General features: G+C 36.8%; 1 protein-coding gene across 2 annotated transcripts; it reads left to right on the top strand.

The window, feature by feature from the left end:
- Positions 1 to 1,669: 1,669 nt before the first annotated feature.
- Positions 1,670 to 23,050, top strand: nfx1 (nuclear transcription factor, X-box binding 1). 2 transcript variants are annotated; one of them, XM_685467.11, is made up of 24 exons: positions 1,670 to 1,764; positions 2,289 to 3,185; positions 4,337 to 4,501; positions 5,353 to 5,430; positions 5,593 to 5,698; positions 6,537 to 6,608; positions 7,238 to 7,377; positions 7,476 to 7,575; positions 7,825 to 8,042; positions 10,687 to 10,784; positions 10,868 to 10,898; positions 10,999 to 11,081; positions 11,169 to 11,277; positions 13,425 to 13,544; positions 13,644 to 13,723; positions 13,869 to 14,099; positions 16,066 to 16,139; positions 16,430 to 16,528; positions 16,840 to 16,881; positions 16,989 to 17,081; positions 17,702 to 17,768; positions 17,862 to 18,007; positions 19,342 to 19,446; positions 22,560 to 23,050. In XM_685467.11, exons 1-24 carry the CDS (start codon positions 1,743 to 1,745, stop codon positions 22,633 to 22,635), a joined length of 3,252 nt encoding a protein of 1,083 aa, XP_690559.4. In that variant the 5' UTR covers positions 1,670 to 1,742; the 3' UTR covers positions 22,636 to 23,050. The 2 variants fall into 2 exon arrangements, 1 of the variants encoding a protein (XP_690559.4); XR_012383468.1 differs by lacking the exons at positions 16,430 to 16,528; positions 16,840 to 16,881; positions 16,989 to 17,081; ... (2 more) ...; positions 19,342 to 19,446; positions 22,560 to 23,050 and having other exon boundaries at positions 13,869 to 14,273; positions 14,404 to 16,102.
- The last annotated feature ends 1,321 nt before the right edge of the window (positions 23,051 to 24,371 follow it).

The raw sequence follows: 24,371 nt of genomic DNA, 5'->3' as shown, positions 1-24,371 counted from the left end.
GTACATTTTAAAAAATGAACGGTCCATTAAAAACGTGCTTCAAATAATTTGTATGATATTATATATATTATATAATATTATATATATATATATATATATATATATATATATATATATATATATATATATATATATATATATATATATATATATATATATATATATAATGATGATAATGAATTGATGATGTTTCCAACTATTATTTTTTTATTATAAAGTTTACATTATATCACTTTACAAGCCCAGGAGTAAGACACTTTTAAACCAAAACTGTTCCCAATCTGTCACCAAATATATTATTCCAAAAAACTGCAAGCAGGTAAAGAGAACTTTTAATAACTAAGTGAATATCTGTGTTTGACATAAAACTGCAAGAGATTGGACAACAAAAATGTGCTGTCAAAAAGAAAAAAATCTAAAGAACCTTTAGGGACAGATTTGGCCAAAGGTACTGTATACAAACAGGGATTGCACCAAAAACAATGGCACATTCTTTGGGGGGAACTGGAAAAGAAAACCGAAGCATAAATGTTTCATTTAAGAAAGGGACACCACTATGGAGGACAAAACCTGCAAAAACAATGAATTAATTAATATGGAAATTAATTAATTAATTAATTAATCCACAAAATCCTGCATAAATAAATTATATAAATAGTGTGGGCAGATTATTAATTTAAAAACTACTTGGATGTTGAGAGCATAAGAAAATGCTAAACTGAAAGTAGATTTTCCCACTTTCACACCACACTATCATGTATTCATGTATTTACAGGAATTTGCAGATTTATTTAACATTTATTTGTTTATTTGTATATTTAGTTATTTATTGATTTATTTATTTATGCTGGAATTTGTGTATTTATTCATTCATTTTTTTATTTCTTTGTGTATTTGTTTATTGTTTTGTTAATGCATGAATTAGTGTATTTATTTATTTATTCATTTATTTATTTACCCATTTATTTATTTGTGTATTTATTTATGTGTGAATTTGTGTATTTATTTATTAATTCATTTATGTATTTGCATATTTATTTATTGTTTTAATTATGCAGGAATTTGTGTATTTATTTATTTGCATATTTATTTATTGTTTTATTCATGCAGGATTTGTGTATTTATTTACTTATTTATGCAGGAATTTGTGTATTTATTTATTTGCATATATGATTTTTATTGTTTTATTTTTGCAGGAATGTATTTATTTATTTTTGCAGGAATTTGTGTATTTATTAATTTGCATATTTATTTGTTTATTGTTTAATTTATGCATGAATTTGTGTATTTATTTATTTAATTCATTTATATATTTGCCTATTTATTTATATATTTATTTATTGTGTTTGCAGGTTTCATCCTCCATAAACCACAGTCATCTGAGAGCTTAATAACTAAATTATATTTTTATTAAACCAGTTATTTAAAAAAGAGATTTACTTTCATACCTAGTATTTTTATTGTTCTAAATAAAATAGGTACAAAAAGCAAAATATAATTATATGAAAGGGACCAAAAAATCTATAAGGTATTCAGATTATTTGCATAGAACTGTGACGCTGCAGTCACGTGTCTTGCCGTCAGCGAGCGCTGATTGGACGAGCAGTTTCAGAACGACTAGCAGAACTCAGGCGGTGTAGTTTATAAACAAGGGCCTACTCTTTTTATCGGCTTCTCGGTTATTATTATTTGCTTAATAGATCTGAGGAAATCTCATCTAAATTGCCCCGAGTTCCGGCTGAATGGCAGAAGCCTCAGTTACAGGTAAGCGATATTGGCTGTTTTCCTCTTAACGGCTAACGTTAGCTGTGAAGAAGTGAGCGTGTTTATGATCCTGGCCATATACACAGCCTCTAACCTAGCCATATCAAAAATAAAATAGAATACAAATGTGTTTTATCACTTGTTACCCGAATTTACTTAGCCGTTTAGCAATTTATATTTTATCATCGTCACGTTACCAAGTCTATTATGACGAAGTGGAAGTAGTTTTGTCATTCTGTGACAAGATAAAAGCACGAAAGAGTGTCGTTAAATGTATAAATCATATTCATATCTAACGTTAGTAGATTAATTTTGTAGCAGTCGACTGGAAAACAGGTGATGTCTTTTATCTTTGTCATGTGATGTTACAGCGTGTTGCAGAAATAGCTGAGTCAGTAAGCACACACTGACTGTACAGTGCGTGTAAGACAATCATGACTGTATAGATAACGTAACGCTTCACTAAAAAAAAAAAAGTCAAAGTGCAAAAAAAAACATGCTAACCGTTTGATTTTCACTTTTAGACACATCAAAGTTGAATCCAGAGTCTGCAGAGTTTGTTCCAAAGGCTAAACTCAATCAGCCCGACTCTAGAAGAAGTTACAGACAGTCAAACCACTATCAGGACTGGAGGGCGAATCATGTTAGGCCTCACCATCACCTTAGACAATCCAATGCAGCTAATCATGGCGGCAATGAGTTCGAAAACCCTACTGATAATGCATTACCCTCTCCTGAACCAGCCTTCAGAGGAGGCTTAAGAGGCAGAGGCAGAGGAGGAAGACCAAGAGGAGGACGAGGTAATGGTGACACTGACCGTCGACTTCAGAGCCAGAGATGGATAAAACCAGTCAGTGATCGTGGTCATGATCGACCTAATACACCCACTTCTAATAGATCAACAGATGAGGAGAATAAAGAAAGAGCAACCTTTGAAGTCGATGTAAGAGAGCCTTATCGAGACAACCGATGGAAGAAACCCAATAAAGCAAGAGCTGAGAGGTTGATGAAGGAGCCTATGTCCAGAGACCAGGAGGAAAACCTAGAAAACCAGGCTGCAGGAAAAGACACAAAGCCTGTAGCTGTTTATGAACACCCCGAGCCTGAGCAGAGGAACCATAAGGGATGGAGGGGTGGCGAACACCGTATGCAGCCCAATTTCCGGAGGAAAGGACCAGGCCCTAGCCATGGAATTGAGGGTAACTGGAGAGAGAGGGAACCTGTTCAGATGAAAGAGGACGAGAGGAGAGGGGCTGAAGAGGAGGGTGAGAGACCCGAGGAGGCCAACAGGAATAGAAGGGGAATGAGGGGAAAACAGCCACCACTTCAGAATCCAGGTCCTAAGAGAGGTGGAGGTCCTGAGCGAAGAACAGGACCGGTGAAACGCATAGAACCTCCCAAAAGCAAAGAAACACAGACAGGTGAGGTGATCTGCATGCTTGTTACTACTGCACTACAGATTGTTAAACTACAGATTCTCTGTGGCATACCGTTTGACTTTTTACATCAGCAATTTATTTTCACCATAGGCTGCCATTAAAATCTAAATGTTGATATCAAGAATTGATTTCTTTCATTGTTTATATCAGAAATGTAATTGTCAGCTATTGAATTGCTACTAGTAAAATGTTTGTTTTTGATGTGTGCCACTAATGGCAATGTTAAATTCTGATATCATGAAAGTAATTGTTACTAGTGAATTGATTAATTCTAAATATAAGAAATTACTTTTTTGCTGATTCATGAATTGCTGATGTCAAAAATACTTTAGATATGTATAACAAATGTAGCATGTTGAAATATAGATTCAGATATTAAGAATTGACATTTTGAATTTTTGATATCAGGAATTGAAATTTTTACTAGTAGCAATCTAAATATTGATATCAACAATTCAGTTCTTGATATCAAGAATGCTGATCATGGATTCAAACAATTAAATTGTTGATATGAAAAATGTATATCCTGAGAATGAATAAAAGTCAAAATGGCTGGATAATATGAATAGTTGATATCAACAATTCATACACAGCAGTTTTTACATATTTGTTCTCAGGAAATGCATTCTTGATCTCACTGATCTTATTAATTCTTGATAGTTCAAATTTAACAAACATTTAATTGTGGTCAAGAATTTAATTGTTGATAATAGGAGTTACATTTAATTGCATTTTTATATCAGTTTATAAAAACAACTATTCAGTTCTTGATATGTCAGATTCAATTCTTGATATCAATAATTCAGTTCTTGATGTAAGTAAAAAATATGTATTTCTTGTTATCAAAAATGTAATTGTTGATATTAACGATTCGGTTCTTGATATCAACAATTCATATACAGTCGTTTTGACTTTTTTTTTTTTCAGGATATGCATTCTTGATATCATCAATTCAATTTGATATTAAGAATTGAATTGTTTTAATAGAATTGTTAATTGTATTCATTTGTTGTCACATGGCATGAATTTTGCATGGACTGTCATTTTTTGCTACCTCTGTAGTGAAATTTAATTTTCAGAGACTCTTGACTTGCTTTTTTAACCTCTTCAAAATTGTGTTTTGGCATATATAGGTTGTCTAATTGAGCAGCTGACAGAGGAAAAGTATGAGTGTATGGTCTGTTGTGAAGTGATTCGGGTCATGGCTCCGGTTTGGAGCTGCCAGAGCTGTTTCCATGTATTCCACCTTAACTGCATCAAGAAATGGGCCCGCTCCCCTGCATCTCAAGCTGATGGTGGTATGTCAGCCACTTCTCTCACTGTATACAGGACTTATTTAGTTCAGATTTCTAAATTTAAAAAAAATAATCGCCAGTTGGTAGAATGCTGCCATTAAAAGTTCCAGTTCACATAAAGGCTAATGCTTAGGACTGCTTAATATCCGTAGTCAGATCAACCTGAAAGATTCACTTTTTGCTAGTTTAGCTTATAAAGTCATAATATTAACAATACATTTTATTTGTAATGCACTTTTCCAAATGTGCTACAACAGTAACAAAAATAAATGCAGTGACCTTTATACTGCAGTTTGGGACAGATATTGTTTATTTGAAGTATGACAGGCAGTTTTTGGAGCTCTCATATTTCTTGCTTTTTCTAGACAGAGGGTTAACTTTAATGGTGTATTAGTTCATGTATTTACTAGCATGAACAAAACATTTACTACAGTATTTGTTCATCTTTGTTAAAGTTAGATGATGATAATACGTTATTGTTTAGTTTATATTAGCTCACCATGATTAACTAATTTAACAAGCTCAACTTTGGATTTTAATAATGTTTTAGTAAATGTTGAACAGTGATTAACAAATATTTAGTTCATATTAGTACATGCATTAACTAATGGGCCATTATTTTAAAATGTTACCGATAAAGTTTGGCCTTGCATGCCCAAAATAGCTACCCAAAGGTGTTACAAAGACGTCTGTTGAGTGAGCTTTAGTCAGTGTAGAGTTCAGTTTTGTTTATATAGGCTGACTACTGTGTAAATGATTTCCCTTTTCTTAATAAAAAAAAAATCGAATGCAGTATGTTTACCCTCTGACAACTTAAAGTTTAATAACAAATTGAAATGGCTGAATCTTTACAGATAGCAGTGAAGGTTGGCGTTGTCCTGCATGCCAGCACGTGGCACTGAAAGCTCCAAATTCATATACCTGCTTCTGTGGTAAGGTTATTCTTAACAACTTGCTCACATACTATTTTATCTCCTCTGTGAATCTCTGGTCATTTATACAAATTATAATGCAGCTTTACCTTTTTGATAACTTTCTAATAAATGTTAAGAATTTAGTTTTGGGCTTTTCAGTCACTTCTTTTTAATGTACAGGGAAGGTGAGCAATCCTGAGTTCCAGCGCACTGAGATCCCTCATAGCTGTGGCGATATGTGTGGTAAAAAGAGAAGTGGAGGAGAATGCAATCACCCCTGTAACATGTAAGAGCCCAGCTCTGCTGCTCCACGGTCAGTGCATTAGCAAGATACGTGGCAATGGTTGGAAAATAAACTAGTGGTGTGAAAGCAAAAAGTCTCAAGTAACACTCTTACAGAGTAATGTCTGGTTAACCTGAAACCAGTTAAATTATAAATTACAACCGTCTTTTCAATCTCGTTGTGATGTATATCTGAAAGAAACATGCTTTCTATAGACAAAAAGTAGGGCAGGATTTTGTCCATTGGAAATTGGTTGTTTTTTTTATTAAAATGAATAAATAAATAAAAACAAAGGTGGTCATTGTAATAAAACAATAAAAATTGCAAATAAAAATAACAAAATATGATCTTATATGATTAGTAGTCATCCAGACAAAGCACTTTGTGCACATTTATAATTTCATCTATATTTATGTTATTTGTAAAGTTTCACAAACTTAATTTCGAGAGGAGCACATGATAAGATCGATTGCAGCTGGTCTCTCAACTGTAATCATTAGTAAGCCAATCAGATTAATCCAAACTCACTATAAGTAGCCTGGCTTAACCTAATCCCTTATCTTCGTTTTCCCAAGAAACCCCCCCATCCACCCCATCTCCCCTTTCCTGTTTTACCAGGGGGAGCTCTTAAAAACTACCTGATCTCGTACCCTCTTTACATGCTCAATGACCAGGCGGGAGCCCTGGGCGCAATTATCTCCGAGCTTAGGGTTCTTTCCCGGACAGCATGCCAAACCTGCTATTATTATCAAACAATATCTAAGTGCGAACTCTTGAAATAATTTTTATCAGTTCAGTTTTGATATTCTAGCCTGATAACAGCTTTTCTTTCTCACTGTAGCTTGTGCCATCCTGGACCCTGCCCACAATGCCCGGCTTTTATCACCAAGTCCTGTGTTTGTGGAAAAATGAGGTACTTTTGTCTGACTAACTCTATATTGGGGCTGCACGATATACAAAAAAATGATTGTTATTGCGATAATAGTACATGCAATATTCTTATCACAGAGAAGTGCAATAAAATATGTTGATTTTATGTGCCAAACATTTATGTGCTGCATGCATATATTGATTATTCAGATCTGACCAATCAGATGAGGTCTTTACTATCTTTATCCTTGCCTCTGCAGTAGGTGATGTTAGTTGAACAAAGAGCTGAAATAAATATCAATACCAATAAATTTACCAATGCAGGCAAACAAGAGAGCAAAATGACAACAGCCAATAAGAATCCGAATTTTTGCACACGTTTTCAGTCATTCATGGTGTTTTCAAGTCTAAATGTTAAAACCTTGACACTTTTTTATTGTTGTTTTGTTGTTGTTTTTTTAGATTTAAATAGCTAAGTAAAACATATATTATCTGTTTATTTTAGTATGAACATTACTTACTTGAATTGGAATTTTTGATTTTGTATTGTTAGAAATGTTATCACAGCACTCAACATTACATATTTATCCAGTATCATGCAGCCCTACTGTATATGTAGTACATTCTGGAGATATTTGCTGGCCAAACAGCTTCATTTTCCTGTGTCTGCAGTAAGCAGGTGCGTTGTAGTCAGACAGGACCTCTGCTTTGTGAGGAAGTTTGTGGGACTCTTCTGAACTGCTCGCAGCACTCCTGTGCACAGGTGTGCCACTCAGGACCATGCCAACCCTGCCAACTTCGTGTCCAGCAAGGTCAGTAGTCTTTCTACCATTGAGTTGCTTTTAGAGTATGTTCTCTTATCGAATGGTATACACTGTAATTCTCCTATTCTGTCTTTGTACCTGCGCAGTCTGCTTCTGCGGTGTGGTGTTCAGAGAGGTGGCATGTGGCACTGATTCTAAGAAGTTTGATGGATCAGGATATTTCTCCTGTTGCAAGCCTTGTGGAAAGTATGTACTAATGTCAAATCTGCTTTCTTGTTCATGTGTGAAAATAATCATTTTACAGGATTCATGTATGCAGAGCTTTAAAGTCTTAAATAACTGAACTGTTTTTGTCCTTTTTAATAATGCAGTAGTTTTATTTATTTGAGCCTGTTTGTCCTTTAGTTGTTTTCTACAGAATCTTTTGTCCAATTTAGTTTGCATCCTTTTTAAGAAAATGTTTGTGAGCTCTTATCTTTCAATGTCCTAATGTAGAATGCTAGATTGCCAGTCCCATCGCTGTCAGCAGTCTTGCCACCCTGGAGAGTGTCAGCCATGCCCTCTCAGCCCCAAGCTGGTGCGCAGTTGTTCATGTGGACAGACTCCCCTCTCTAAGCTTCTAGATCTTGGCTACCCTGAGAGAAAGGCCTGCACTGACCCGATCCCTTCATGTGGAAAGACCTGTAACAAGCCACTGCCATGTGGAGATGCAGGTATGCGTCTGATTTAGGCCCATTTCTTTTGTTGAACTGATTCAGCTCTTTTTCTGTTTGGAAACAGTTAGCACAAACTCTAAAGACACTAATTTATTTTCCAAACCCTACATTTATTTTCATATACAGCTAGCAGTTTCAAATAATTTGGCAAACATCAATTATTTGAAATATATAATGTTTTTGCTCATTGAACATTTTTCTTTCATGCATCGCTGTAGAATTGGGAGTAAATGCTTGAAAGTAATTTTCAGTTTCATGTTGTGTGTGTCAGATACCAATTATCCATTGATTCATTTTCTTTTACGGCTTAAGGCTGGTTTGTACTTCTACATCAAGTGCACATGTATGATACAGCGCAGCCTACACATAGCTCTTGCTGTGGCCGTTGGCGTCACTGATGCACACCTCTTAAAAAATGTAACTACACGTCGCACCAACGCGTAGCGAAAGCTCTGTGATTGCTCTGCTTGGTAGCGCTGATGAGTGTTTCGCAAGCCCGATGGAGCGAGTGTTTACAAGTGTGGAGTCCTGTGAAGGAGCTCCGAATGGAAAGTTTTGTCTTATGGTTAAGGTTGTTGCACATCCGCTGGTTCCAGCCTCAAAATGAGCGAATTTGAGCCACTTGTACATTAAAGGGCTATGAAACCCCCTCATTTCAGCAGGGTGTTTTCACACCTCTACTTTGGAAAAAGCCAGAAAAGTGGGCATGTCCAGCTCTGTTTAGGGGGGAGTGTCGGAGAAGCAAAAGAGGGATGGTGTGGGAGTGTCGATTTGACCACGTGCTGAGTTTCAGTCAAAACACACACACACAGAGGAGAAAGTGACTGTGTTTACGTGGACATCTGTAATCGAGTTATTTGCCAAATTATTAAATGGTGGACTAACTGCAGTTTGGCTCTTTCATTCAGGGAATTAATTCGTGCCCCTCGTGACAGACGAGGTATTTAATTCAAGGAACTGCTGTAAGCGTTTATTTTTCATGCAATGTTTGATACTGCACGGCGAATGAGAGAGAAAAAAAAAACTCTGCATTTCTCTGTAACTTAGATGCACTCGGCAGGTAAGCCGTGTGTGTTATTCCGGTCACAAAATGCAGTGAAAATCCTAAACGACGGTAATAGTTTGGTTGTGGTGCTAACATGTTTACACTCGGTGTAATAGTTAGTTCGATACGAACAAACTGAATAAACAAAGAGCACTAGTCGCTTACTTACCAAATCTGTAGAGACAGGACAATCAACACCAACTAGAGCCGCGTCTTTATTAAGAGGAGACGAGAAGCGAATCCGGATCTCCATTTGCAGAAGAGAAAAGCTCGGGTAAACAATGTTCCTTAGACACGCAAGTTATTGTTGTTGCGCGTCGCATAGACTGTAATCCACACGTAATTCCAGCTGTGCTCTCACAGAGAGAAAATGAAAACAAAACTTCACTTTAGCAAATTATGAAAGCAACTCTGCACGCTTGTTTTGCCAACACAATGTGGCATCTCTGCCGTGACGCCATCTACACTGTAACATTAATGTTAAGTTAAAGTTGCACAATAGAGCGCGCTGATTGGTTTGAACCAAGTCTTACTCGTGCATTAATGCAGCACACTCAGAGACGTAATAGGGTACACCCAGGTACAGACGTTCTGTCTACACACTGGAATACATGCTAAGACCTCATGGCCGTGACCCAGCTTCAAAAATTTGTTTCAAACCGGAAGTACGAATTTGCTCGAAATAACGCAAAAACTACCAATTTTCACTTTTTAGTTAAATATAGGTGTCCTAATAGTGTTTTTAGCAGTGTGGGACACATATACGACTGTCAACAGCTCAAAAAATGTGTTTTGATGTTTCGTGACCCTTTAAGGAAGCATTCAGAAAAAACAAAACACCTGCGAAGAAACTCAACACAGAGGAACATAAACACCTCACTGCCAGCTAGCATTTCAGAAGTGTTATTGCAGAAAGAACACAAACAGCGCACAGTATAAATAATAAATGCACGGCTACGCACAAGGCATGCGCTGTGGGTCACGCCGATCACTCGATGCTGAAGTATAAACCAGTCTTTAGTCCCTTTATTAATCTGGGGTCGCCACAGCGGAATGAACCACCAACTTATCCAGTATTTGTTTTACGCAGTGGATGCCTTTCCAGCTGCAACCCATCACTGGGAAACATCAATACACTTTCATTTACACACATACCCAATTCACCTATACCACGTCTTTGGTCTGTGGGGGAAACCGGAGCACCCGGAGGAAACCCACGCGAACACGGAAAGAACATGCAAACTACACACAGAAACGCCAACTGACCCAGCCAGGGCACAAACCAGCGACCTTCATACTATGAGGTGATTGTGCTACTCACTGCGCCACCATGCTGCCCCTTTGCCAATTATGATTGCTAAATTTTTGTCATGTCATTTACAACACAAGAATAATGTCAGGCTCTGCACTTAGCTTTCAGATTAGTCAGCAGCAGCTATTACTAGTTTTGTATAGATTGTTTTTATGAACAATTTTCTTCAGATGGATCTTACTAAATTTGGGCTGATATCATTGAATCGAAACCAGTTACAACATCATAAAGTGGAATATTTTCAACACTAAACTGTTCTGATTTTCCTTTTGTGTGATCTGCAGATTCTGTCCACTTGTGTGAAAAGCTCTGCCATGAGGACAGCTGTGGACCCTGCTCACTGACCTCCTCTATTAAATGCAGATGTGGCAGCAACACCAAGGTCAGACGGTTTTACAACTGCTCAAAGCTGAGAACATTTCTGAAAACTGCTGATCTAATTTTTAATCTCTTCTTACTTTATAGGAAGTTCCTTGTGCAGCCATTCAGACTGAAGGTAAGGCTTTGGCTTAGTACAGAACAACAGGGCAGCTGTTTATTTAATTATTTAGTTGTGTACTGTATCAGTTGTAATGCTAATATTCTGCCCCCTACAGAGGACATGGTGTTTACCTGTGAGAAACGCTGCACCAAGAAGCGCTTATGCGGCAGGCACAAGTGTGGAGAGTTGTGTTGTGTGGTAAGTCGTGTTTATTTTCATGACGGTCTAACCTGTGTGCAGTAATCACAAGAAGTATAAGTAAATATTTTTTTCTTCATTTTTCAGGATATGGAGCACAAGTGCTCAATGATTTGTGGTTACAAGCTCAGCTGTGGACTACATCGATGTCAGGACCTTTGCCACCGTGGTAACTGCCAGCCTTGTTGGCAAACAAGTACGTTTTGCATCCTGAGTGATGTCCATGTCTTCTAGGGGTGTACGGATCACATTCCACAATTCAGAACGCACATGACCTGTGGATTAATAACTTTTTAGAACTTGCATCCAACATTTATAGCATTAGCAGAGGAATCGCTTCCCATGTCATTCAAATTAGTATTTAAAAGCATTCGGCTTCCTTGTAAAATATAATGATGACAAAAAAAAGTTGTGATGGGACCTAAATGCTTTCTTAATTAAAGGTGTTTTCTGTCACTTAGCCTGCATTAATGCATTCAGTGCAAAGCTGCACGATTAAACATTAAAAGATCATGATCTCAATTCAAACCCACGCAACATGAATGACAAACAATACTAATTTGCACGTTTAATAATCCTACTAAGTGCTTTTAAGATTCAAATCTGCATTTGATTGAGAGAGATTCAGTTTTTACACTTTTTCAGTTCGTTACAAACAATCAAATAACACAGAAGAACTGGGAGAACAGGGGTCCGTTCTTCGTACGTGGATTACTCGGTTAGCTGGATTTGGATATTGACGATTTGACACGATCCAGGATCGTTTCGTTCTTCAAAGTTGATCCGAGAGTTGTTGTCATAGCAACAGTTCTGCTAGGTCAAACCTGATCGGGAGCAGGTTCAATTCATATAAACAGGATTAGATCGGCTCAGTTCAAGCAAAGATACAGAAATACAGAAAGTATGAACCAAATTCTGATATTTTCTTACAATAGTAGTTATATACACTTGGGAAAATGGTAAATATTTTTTACTATATATATATATATAAAGTTATATTTATAAATAAAATAAATATACATATTGATAAAACTTGTGCAATCTACACCCCTCGAAATGAAAGTACAAAGACTGCCACCTGGTGGTGCAAAGAGAAAAGGTATTGATATGAACTTTTTAGATCGCTTTAGTAAAAATTGTGTATAATAGAAACGCACAATATGTGACTTTTTTTAAAAGCAATAATACATTTCAGCAGTCATAAACATGTTTTGACTGTTAATGCGCCGGTGATTTGATGCTTCACAAAAGTTTCAGTTGCCTTTACCAATATCAAAATGCTTTTGTAAACACCCAGTTATTCTTTACACCGATTAAAAAAACCGGCTACTATAATAAAGAAAAACTTTTCTAAATGTAGAACTAAATACATTGATTTGCATTGAAATACATGATGAATACACTTGACGCATGAAAGCGTAAAGCCTGCAGCTCACAACAAATGTGTAAAGTATTTGCGTATTATATTTAACAAACCGTTTACTGCTAATTTGATGTAATTTTACTCACATGGATAATTGAATATTAATCAGATGATGTCATTACGCTGCTGTGCCGTCAGCCAATCGTTGCATTGCTGATTATGATTTCGAGGATCGATAGATCTGTCCTTCAAAACACACGCAGCGATCTCAGATCAGTTTATCCAGACATTCTAATCTGATTCACGAACTTATTTGAAGAACCAAATTAGCGAGAGAACAGTTATCAAGATTAAAAGATCCAGGATCTGCCAAATCATCTTAGATCTTTTTAGCGAGGTACGAAGAACGGACCCCAGTTTATAGTTCAGATATAAACACTGATGCTTATGGTAAAGATTAAAATCACCATTAAATGGAACTTGATGCTGATGTTGTAGCAATTACATTGTTTAACCAATGGGTGGTAACAAACAACCATCACTGAATGTGTCACTGAATAGGTTTTCAAAAATGATCCACCTATAATGAAACATGAAGTTGTATGTGTGAATTGTTGAATCATTAATTGAAAATAAATATGATGTTAGATGTAGGTTGTCTATATTTAGCAATAGTATCATCAGCATCAGCAGCAAAGATGATTTTTTGTATTTAATATTTTCTTTTTGTCAGCTGGTTCTTTCTTGATTTTTATTTTTATTAAAATAAAGTTATGTTTGTTAAAACCAATGTTTTTTGCAGTGTTATTTTTGTATTAATAGAAAGCAAGTGACATTTGTCTCCTTCAGTTTTTGCTCATCCGAAAAATGGTCTGATCCGTGACTTCGTACATCATTAATGTCTTCAGACCTTCTCTAATGATTCTGGCTTTTAAATCCATCTCCTTTTTTTCACATCCATTCTCTGTGTTTTCTCTAAGGTTTCGATGAGTTGACCTGCTACTGTGGGGAGACTGTGCTCTTCCCGCCCATTCCTTGTGGCACCAGACCTCCTGAATGTAAAAACGTATGTACCCGGGATCATGATTGTGATCACCCAGGTACTTCCACCTCCTCAGACAAGCACACACATACTCCATGACGATGTACATTACTGTGATGCAAACTGTAGCTCAGAATGTTGTTTTTTCCCCCCATAGTGTTTCATTCATGCCATAATGAGGAGAAATGCCCTCCCTGTACTTACCTCACCAAAAAGTGGTGCATGGGTAATCATGAGGTAAAAGACATATTTAAAACATAACAGTCATAATATTTTTACACTTTTTTTTTAATAATAGTAGATTGTTCAAAATGCATCAGATGATGTTGTGCACTTTATTCAAGCTTCCTAACCTCCTTCCTAATATCACATTGCTTTCTAGCAAAGGAGTAACATCCCATGCCACCTGCAGGACATCTCGTGTGGTTTAGTGTGTGAAAAGCTCTTACCCTGTGGTTCTCATCGCTGTAAGAGGATCTGTCACCGTGGGGAATGTCAGGCAGAGGGAGAATGCAAACAGCCTTGCACCCATCCTAGACCTGGCTGTGGGCACCCCTGTGGTGCTCCCTGCCACCCGGGCACCCCCTGCATACCCACTGTCTGCAGTGCCAAGGTACATGCCTGTCCTCAATTAAAATCCGCTGAGCTAGTTATAATCATTTTGGTTCTTAAAGCGCTGCTTTTGTTTCTTCAGCTGTAGACTGATTTCATTCCTTTGACTGCTGAGCTGCAGGGGCTGGTGGTCTGATATATATAATCACTGACAGACATACAGTAAAGATCACAGGTGTCAAACTCAGTTCCAAAAGGGCCGCAGCTCTGCACAGTTTAGTTCCAACCCTAATTAAACACACCTGATCAAACTAATTGAGTCCTTCAGGCTTGTTTGAAACCTTCAGGTAAGTGTGTTGGAGCAGGGTTGGAACTAAACTGTGCAGGGCTTCGGCCCCCCAGGAACTGAGTTTGACACCCCTGGTATAGATTATGTAACATTTTGTGGTGAAGCAACAAATTAATCCGTTCAATTCACGTTTACTTGTATAGCACTTGATGCTCACAATAATGAGAATGTAAATGTTCCAAAGCACATTTATAAAAGGTGCATGTTATTATGTTCAAAATCACAAACAGAAAAAGATAAGGTGTTGTGTATACACTCAGAAGTAAAGGTATACGAGCTGTCTCTGGGGTGGTACCTTTTGAAAAGGTACAAATTTGTACCTAAAAGGTTCATATCTCAAAAGGTACATATTAGTATTTAAAAAGTACAAAAGTGTTCCTTTTAAAATTTTAAGTTACTAATATAGACTTTTGAGGTACCAATATGGACCCTTTAAGTATAAATGTGTACCTTTTCAAAAGGTAGCACAGCAGTGACCGCTCGTGTACCTTTATTTCTGAGAGTGTAGGGTGGCCGCTAAAGCTATTAAGCATATTCATAGTTAATTGCAGTCACAAAATGAAATGTACTTTCTCAGAGCAGTGGTATTTGTGTTTATAGACCATTTTGAGGGATGTAAATAATAACAGTGGTCTTGGCGTATTTCCTGTTTTACATGTTTCATTTCTGTAGTTTCCGAGAATCCAAAAAGAGTGATGTATTGATAAATAATGTCATGATCACTGTTTTAACATTTAAGTTATGATTGAATTTCCTCTTGTTACAGCTATTGAAATAGTTTGATAACAAGCAGGAAATGTTCATGGGCCAATGACATGGCCACATTGCAATTGTATATAATATACCGTTTCCAATGAATTGTGATTAGATCATTACAATAATTAAGAATTTAATTGAGTCTATTGATCAAGATTTTGTTCTGTCCTCACAGGGTTGGCATCATCTCTTCACAGGTCTTGGAACTTACAAATTAAAAGAAGCAAATGGAGAAATAGCGTAGCAGCTCTTCATAATTAGTAATCAAGACTTATTTATGTTAATTTAATAGGAAGTTATTTAGGAAGTAATTTAATACTCACAGTTATGGGATGCATAGGATGTATGCTTTTCTAGAAAGACATGCCTTTATTATAGATTTGTGAAAGGAAAAGAAAAAAGTGCTTACACTATTAATACTTTATAAATAATTTATTATATATGACATTTTGGTCTTATGACCCTTATTAGACATATACACATATAAAAAAGCAACATATTTAAAAAACACTAGACAGTGGATATCAATGGGAGCCATTGGTACAAATTATTGTGTTTTTTTTTTAACTGGATGGTGATTGGCTCGCATTAATAATGATAAGAGTTTGAATTCGAGGATTGATCAAAATAATGTCAAAAACATAATTGGGCAGAGCTGCATTTGTTGGTTGTTTATTTATTTTGATCTCCACCGTTAATACTTGACAAAATCTTTTAAGGTATACACTGTAAAAAAAGCTGGGTTTCACATTATTCCTTCATGTTGTCCAGCTTAAGCTGACTTAATCATTTTTACAAATTTAAGTGAATTGAACGTAAAAAAAAAAAAGCTGTTAGCTGTTTTAAATCATTTTAAATAAGTAGTTTGAACAAGCAAAAGTGTATTATTGACTGTACCAACACTTCTTTTTTCAATCTGTAGGTGGCACTGCAGTGTGACTGTGGCCGCAAAAAAGAAACTGTTCCCTGTGCCGATGCAGCCAGTTCCTACCAAAGGTTAAAACGCACCACATTATTATCTTTTATAGTCATCATTGTAATTTAGTATAGTAGTGATACTAACTGAAGTTGAAGTAGTTAAGCTCAACCTTATATTGATAAATTGGATAAAATTATCATCTAATTCTTCCTTTTTCTCCACTAATCACTGATGTTTGTGCAATAACTGCTAGCCAATACTCCATAAATTAATATGAATTTGAAAATAAGGCAAGCAGAAATTTTCCCATTACTGATATCAATGTTGTTGAAAGGTCAAACAGATTTTTCCTCTCCATATTCTGCAGATATGCTGCTATTTCCGTGGCCAGTAAGCTGTCAGATATGCAGCTCGGGGAATCTGTTGACATTGGACAGCTCACAAAGAAAGAGCAGAAAAAGGCCAGGTAAACTCTCAAACACAAGCTTGATCGACTGCATATTGTTATACTATTCCAGAAGAGAGTGATAAGCAGATCAGTGTTTACATTATGTAAATGGCAACATTAGAAGTCTTTGCGATATCTGACCAGTTTAAAGCTGCACTGAAGAGCAGCAGGGTACAGAATTAACTCTCCTCAACCATGAAAACAAAGTGAATATGTTGATTAAACGCATTAGAAGTGGCTGGTAATTTCACAGAGAACTCCATTATAATGCGTGGCTTAAATTAAGTGAGAACTCTCAATAACTTGCTGCTTTTTATTTGGCTCTTTAGATTGGAGTGCGATCAAGAGTGTGCTACCCTGGAGAGGAACAGGTGAACATGAAAACTATGCTTCCTACACAGGTTTTCCCTCGGTCTATGTCTGCGTGTTACTATATGTGTGAGTGCACTGATTTTGATGTTTTTTGTTTTGCCTGTAGGCGGCTTGCTGAGGCCCTGCAGATAGATCCCTCAGTGGATCCCTTCAAGTCAACATCTTCCAAATATACCGACTCTCTCAAAGAGGATGCAAGGTGCTTCAGATTCGAAAATAGTGCAAGAGTGCATCAAGAGTGCACATAAAGCTAGTATGAGGTCTGGCTAATCTCAAATTCTGTGGAAGAGCTCACAATGAAGTTTTCAAACACTTTAATACTCCTGTTGTGTTTTTGAAAACACTTAATGGGTTCACTAGCTGGCCAAATGTATAAATTCTACTGGACTGTTTAAAAAGAAAAAAGAAAGAAATGTGTACGTATGATAGATAGATAGATAGATAGATAGATAGATAGATAGATAGATAGACAGACAGACAGACAGACAGACAGACAGACAGACAGACAGACAGACAGATAGATAGATAGATAGACAGACAGACAGACAGACAGACAGACAGACAGACAGATAGATAATAGATAGACATACATATCAAATAAACTGCTCTGTGTTGTTGTTTTTTTTTTTTTTTGAACAGATATTTATGTATGTTAATGTATAGAGCTTGTTTTTTGTTATGACCCAACATTCCAAGTAACTGTACTAGAAACAGAGTTTGGAAGACAAGTTAAAAACTGAAGTGTAGAAATATACACACAAAACATCTATTGTTTAGTCTACTACAGAACACTCATACATATTTTTTCCTACTGTTCAGGAAAGATTTTAAGTTTGTCAGTGAAATCGAGGAAGAGATTAGGAATTTGGTTGAACTGGCTAACAAGGTGAGACCCAAACCAACAGAATTTTTTTTAAAATGGAGTTCTCAACAACTAGTATCGTTTATTCTGAGCTCTATGTTTGTGTTTTGTCCTCAGGGTAAACAACCTAAAAGGAGTCACTGTTTCCCACCGATGAAGCGTGACCACAGGAGAATTATCCATGAGCTGGCCGAGGTGTACGGCGTGGAAAGCGTCAGCTATGATAATGAACCCAAGCGCAATGTGGTAATCACTGCCATCAGGTCAGCGGAAACTGTGGTTTTAGTTTTGTGTGTGTGTCTGTGTGTGTCTGTGTGTGTCTGTGTGTGTCTGTGTGTGTCTGTGTGTCTGTGTGTCTGTGTGTCTGTGTGTCTGTGTGTCTGTGTGTGTGTGTGTGTGTGTGTGTGTGTGTGTGTGTGTGTGTGTGTGTGTGTGTGTGTGTGTGTGTTTTAAATGTATAGGCTTTGTTCTGGTTACACCTGGCATTCACACTACTATTTCAGTAGTATTTGGCACTCTTTTAACCTTAATTTGATGCATGTATGACTAGGCCTATTACAATAATCAACATATCAACTTATTGCACAACAAATGGACATGACATCAATCATTTTTGGTGATCCACCCATATATATCGCCCATAGATAAACTATTCTAGCAACATTTTAGCTAATTGTGCGACATCTCTATCTATATTGGAGGTGTCAGTATGGTTAGAAAAACACTAGTATTTGCTATAAATTCATGCATTTTTTTGGCTTAGTCCCTTTAATCAGGGTCGCCACAGTGGAATGAACTGCCAATTCCTCCAGCATATGTTTTACACAACGGATGCCCTTTCAGCTGCAATCTATTACTGAGAAACACCCATAGACTCCCATTCACACACATACATCACGGACAACTTGGCTTACCCAATTCGCCTACTGTATAGCGCATGTATTTGGACTTGTGAGGGAAACCGAAGCACCCGGAGGAAACCCACACCAACATGGGGAGAACATGCAAACTCCACACAGAAATACCAACTGACCAGGCCAAGCTTCTAACCAGCGACCTTCTTGCTGTGAGGTGACAGTGCTACCAACTATGCCACCATGCCACCCTTTATTATAAATTTCTTTAGTATATTTAAATGTGGGTGTTTGACAACAGAAAATAGATCCGGTATCAGATATCGCAGCACCTGTTTCTTTTTACCTTGCACTCCTTTGTTAATGTACTATTATTTATTTAGAATATGCTTTTTCACATTCTGATTCCAATGTCTAATTATTAAATAGTTAAAATGACTACTATTAAATGAAATATTCTTAAATAAATTGTGTTCCTTGGAAGAGTGTACTTCCATTGTGATGATATTGTATTGTCACTCTGGAATTATGTAATGAGTGGCATAAAATGGTCTTAAAATGTCAATAATATTGTTTATCGCAATATATTTTGGTGCAATATACTGTATAACAAAAAATAGATATCGTTACTGACGGGCCTATGTGTAACCGTAAAACTTTTTACATAATTCCAAAAGACCAAAACGCCAACCTTTGCTGTGTGGATGTGGCTTTAAACATGATTCTGTTTGTTGTGTGTTCAGGGGGAAATCTGCGTGTCCCAACACTAGTCTGGCTGCTTTGATTTCAAGGGAAAGCTTTACCAGAGCCCCTCCTCCCATTGCCCACATCAAACAACACAACAGCAAGTACGTTCACACTCCTCTCACCACTACACCACTGTGGCAGGCACTTTTTTCCAGGGGTTTCAGTACAGCGTAACCGCTACTACGTCATCGGGTGGGCGTGGTCTATGTGAATTTGCATAGGCCACGGATCATGCGCAGATTGTGAAAACAGCCGTTTGATTCAGATACCTGTACGTATTCGCAGGGGTTTCGTGTCCAATACCTTTTATATGCAGTACAAAATAGCTGTCCTGATCGCAGGTGTTTCATGTGAAGTCAGTGTATGTTATATTAAACAAATTAACTTAAGATACCTCTCAGATTACATTAATACTGTATAACTTAAGATACCTGTCCTCAGGTATCCCAGGGCTTTTGTGTCAAATACTTTATATATCATATACAGTAACATCAGATACCTGTCCTGATCCCAGGGGTTTCATGTATGATCACTTTTATATTATATACAGTAACATCAGATACCTGTCCTGATCTCAGGGGTTTCATGTATGATCACTTTTATATTATATACAGTAACATCAGATACCTGTCCTGATCTCAGGGGTTTCATGTATGATCACTTTTATATATATTAACATCAAATACCTGTCCTGATCCCAGGGGTTTCATGTATGATCACTTTTATATTATATACAGTAACATCAGATACCTGTCCTGATCTCAGGGGTTTCATGTATGATCACTTTTATATTATATACAGTAACATCAGATACCTGTCCTGATCTCAGGGGTTTCATGTATGATCACTTTTATATTATATACAGTAACATCAGATACCTGTCCTGATCTCAGGGGTTTCATGTATGATCACTTTTATATTAGTTAACATCAGATACCTGTCCTGATCCCAGGGGTTTCATGTATGATCACTTTTATATATATTAACATCAGATACCTGTCCTGATCCCAGGGGTTTCATGTATGATCACTTTTATATATATTAACATCAGAAACCTGTCCTGATCCCAGGGGTTTCATGTATGATCACTTTTATATTATATACAGTAACATCAAATACCTGTCCTGATCCCAGGTGTTTCATGTATGATCACTTTTATATTAGATAACATCAGATACCTGTCCTGATCCCAGGTGTTTTGTGTATGATGACTTTAAATAAAAATAGAAAATAAATATGAGTTATGTTAATTAACTAAGATCGAGAAAGAAAAATTAACCACGATTTATTACAGAAAATGTGGTATTTATTTGTTTAAACATGACTGAATACCATATTTTAAACTACAAAAACACGGTTAATCTTACCACAACCATTATTATTTGGTTTAAAATGGAAGTACAAAAGCCCAGAGACAGTAAAACGGAGTAATACGGATTAAAACGAGGTCACCTGTTTTTGCTAATGAAATCTTTAAAATATAACATTATAACAACAAAAAAATAACATGTATGATTGTTTTTTGCTTCGTTATCCACCGCGGTAGGTTCTTTATCCATAATCATCCTGTTTGAAATGACCGCGCTAAAAAAGAACCTGTACTGCGCATGATCGGTGACCTCTCAGTATTTATTTATTTTTTTAAGGGGGCGTTTCCCAAACACCGACCGAGCCACGCCCATTTTACGTCGTGGTAATGAAACCCCTGGAATTTAGTGCATGCCACACCACTGTTCAAAAGCTTTTAGCAGTAGGATTGATTTCATGTGTTTGACGTAGCTGCATGATCCTCTGCATAAATTAAATCAAGAATATGTGGAAAAATGTGATGTGTAAACTTTTTAGTGTTATTTTAAATCATTGTGAAAGCTGAATCAGTGGGAAAGCTGCATTCAGTGCTAGTCTTCAGTTTCACATGGTCCTTCAGAAAATTATATAAATATGCTCGTATTGGGGATTAAGAAATAATTCATATTATGATCACAGCTATAGTTATGTGGCTTAATACTTAGTGTGAATCGTGGGCCTATTTATTAGTATTCCTTGAATAAAAAAAAACCTCAAATGATTTTTACCTTTACTGACAGTTAGCTTTCTGCAACTCTCCCATGATCACCTACTCAAGCTAAGCAGGTCTGCGCCCGGTCAGTACCTGGATGGGAGGCAACATGGGAAAGCTAGGTTGCTTCCATAATTGGTGTTCATGAGAGACGTGGTTGTATACCTAGAACAAGCTTAATAAGCTGGTTTAGGTGTCTTTAATTAGGGTTGGAACCAAAATATGCAGGGCACCGGCCCTCCAGGACAGAGTTTGGACACCCCTGCCCTAGTTTATTGATGAGGGTACTGCTCAGTGAGTGCTGTCTTTCGCATGAGGCAAAGAGCTTAGAATCACCAAGAGGCGACACTCTAGTGTAATTTGGTAAACAGCCACTAGATGGCACAGTAGCCATTTTGTAATGAAAACCTCAATAGAACAACAGCGTTTTTAAAGTGCTGATGATTGTGATAGTAGGTGTTGTATGGTCGTCTTTCAGGTTGTATCCCAGCTTTAATGGTCTATTTAAATAAAAAAACATAAACAAAGCAGCTGCTTGCCATCGCAACAGCAATAAGACCCAATGGACAGCCGATCGCTTTCACTCCAAAATGGCGGAATCCAGGGCTGTTGCAATGGAACTTCCATTCTTGCAATGGAACTGTTCTAAAAAGTGTCGCCTCTCGGTCATTCTAAGCTCTTTGACTGAGGTCCCAACTCTCTGTGGTCATTAAAAATCCCAGGATGTCTTTCAAAAAAAGAGTAGGGGTGTAACCCCGGCATCCTGGCCAAATTTGCCCACTGGCCTCTGTCCGTCATGGTCTCCTTATCATCCCCATATGACAATTGGCTTCATCACTCTGTCTCCTCTCCACCAATCAGCTGGAGAGTGGTGTACAGTCTGGCGCAATATGGCTGCCGTCATGTCATCTAGGTGGATGCTGCACACTAGCGGTGGATGAGGAGATTCCCCCAAAAATGTGTAAAATACTTTGATTGTCCAGACAAAGAGCTATATAAATGTAAGGAATTATTACTTGCTGAATTTTAAAAAAATCATGATGTGTAAAGTCCTGTGGTGAATCCACACTCTTGACACTCATCATAAACGTACTAGTATGAGAGTCAGTTATATCATAACTAATATAATTTTACTTTCACATTTGTTTTTTTCAGGACTGACAATGGCAACTCATGGATGAAAACCTCTAAAGATGAGCCCTCAATTGATTATTTTGATGTGCAGGATTGAAATCAAATTTCATATAGTCACTGTAACCATCTCTCAAAATAAATCTGTCTGAAAACTTTCACTATAGCTTAACATCTCTAAACACAAGTTGTTTACCAAAGAGCATTTAGAAGTTAAATTAGTTTGGTTTCTCTGTACATACTATATATAATGCTGGATGTACTTGTAAACTGAACTTACAATTTTAACTTAATCTGTAAACTTGAAGTTAACAACGAGTGTTAGAAGTGGATGCTAATAGGGTGAAGCTGAACATCGGCATCAAGAAGGTCTGGTAAGAATGTAATTTTACCTTGCCTTGTTAAGGAGGTGGAAATAAAGGAGCAAATGTGCATACCAGCTGTAATAAATACTTCTGGAAGCATGCTACATTTCCTTGAGTGTGAGATTGAATTTAATAAAAGGGGCATCAGCAGTTTCTTGGGTTGATTTTGAGACGTTCTGCTTTCTTCTCACACTAGGAGGAATGATATTGTGATGCGCCATTATAATTTAGCACAGTGTTTCTCAACCACGTTTCTGAAGGACCACCAGCTCTGCACATTTCCATTTCTCCTTAATCAAACACACCTGATTCAGATCATCAGCTCATTAGCAGAGACTGAAGGACCTTCAATGGGTGTGACAGACAAAGGAGACATCCAAAACATGCAGTGCTGGTGGTCCTCCAGGAACGTGGTTGAGAAACACTGTTTTAGCATACACTGACATAATCAACTACTTACATAAACCTCTCCCAAAACACACATGAGCTTCACATGCAAAAATCATATGTAGAAACAACTCATCGTTTTCTGTAAGGGAAACCAAGATCTATGGATACTTTCTCCTAAAGGTGATAATAAGCGCTGGTTAATTCAATTAACGATTACTGAGTTATCTGAAAAAACATTAATTTAAATGTATTTTGTGCAATGTCAATCAAAAAACTAAATAAACTGACACCACATAACTTTATATTCATTTGGAATGCTGCGCTAAAATACAGAAATCAAAAGGCGATTATTTGATGCTTTGGCTAAACATGAAAAATAAAGTGTCAAATATTATACATTACGTTTCGTTTGAGAACAATTATGATTTACCAGACAAATAATGCATGTTTTTCTGCTTAAATCCAGAGGAATTATTTTTGTGACTAGTGTAAAATGAGATTTCTGAGATGACTAAGAACTTAAAGAGAGAGTTTACCCAAAAATGTTAATTCTGTAATTATTTACATGCCTCTGCTTGTGCAAATATATCCGTTTCTTCTGTTGAACACATTTTTAAAAATGTTTGTAACCGGTAACCATCGACTTCCATTGTATTTTTTGCATAGTATGGATGTCAATCGCTTCAGGTTTTCAACATTCTTCAAAAGATCTATTGTGTTCAACAGAAAGAAATGCCATAAAGATTAAGAATCAATTCAATACAAGTAAACTGTCCCGTTAAAAAGAGATCCTGAATTGTTTGAGTGGCACTGACAAAAAGTTCCAGCGCTCAAAGAAATCCGTAAACTTCTTTCTCCACATGAAGATTATTAAATGCTTACATTATAATATTTGACTGAACTGTGCTTTTAAATTTGCCTTGACTCTAGACATGTTTACAGATGTAAAGAACCAAGTCTTGAATTCTTGTAAGAACTTGCAAACTGGTTTGATCTCAGCTTCGCTCCATTTTTTACCATCATCATCATCATGATGTCCAGATATTTGGCGGATTTTTCATGCGCATGCTGCTCACTGGTC

The sequence above is a fragment of the Danio rerio genome, chromosome 7, assembly GCF_049306965.1.
Source record: "Danio rerio strain Tuebingen ecotype United States chromosome 7, GRCz12tu, whole genome shotgun sequence".
In the NCBI taxonomy this organism is placed as follows: domain Eukaryota; kingdom Metazoa; phylum Chordata; class Actinopteri; order Cypriniformes; family Danionidae; genus Danio; species Danio rerio.
Note: the sequence above shows the minus strand (reverse complement) of the source record. Positions and strands in the feature narration are given on the sequence as shown.

Bases quoted from the DNA above. Each gene is read 5' to 3' on its own strand.
- nfx1 (XM_685467.11), top strand. From the start codon at position 1,743: ATGGCAGAAGCCTCAGTTACAG. The intron at 4,502-5,352 runs GTATGTCAGCCA...GAATCTTTACAG, and splicing joins TGCATCTCAAGCTGATGGTG to ATAGCAGTGAAGGTTGGCGT. The intron at 14,100-16,065 runs GTACATGCCTGT...TTCAATCTGTAG, and splicing joins CCACTGTCTGCAGTGCCAAG to GTGGCACTGCAGTGTGACTG.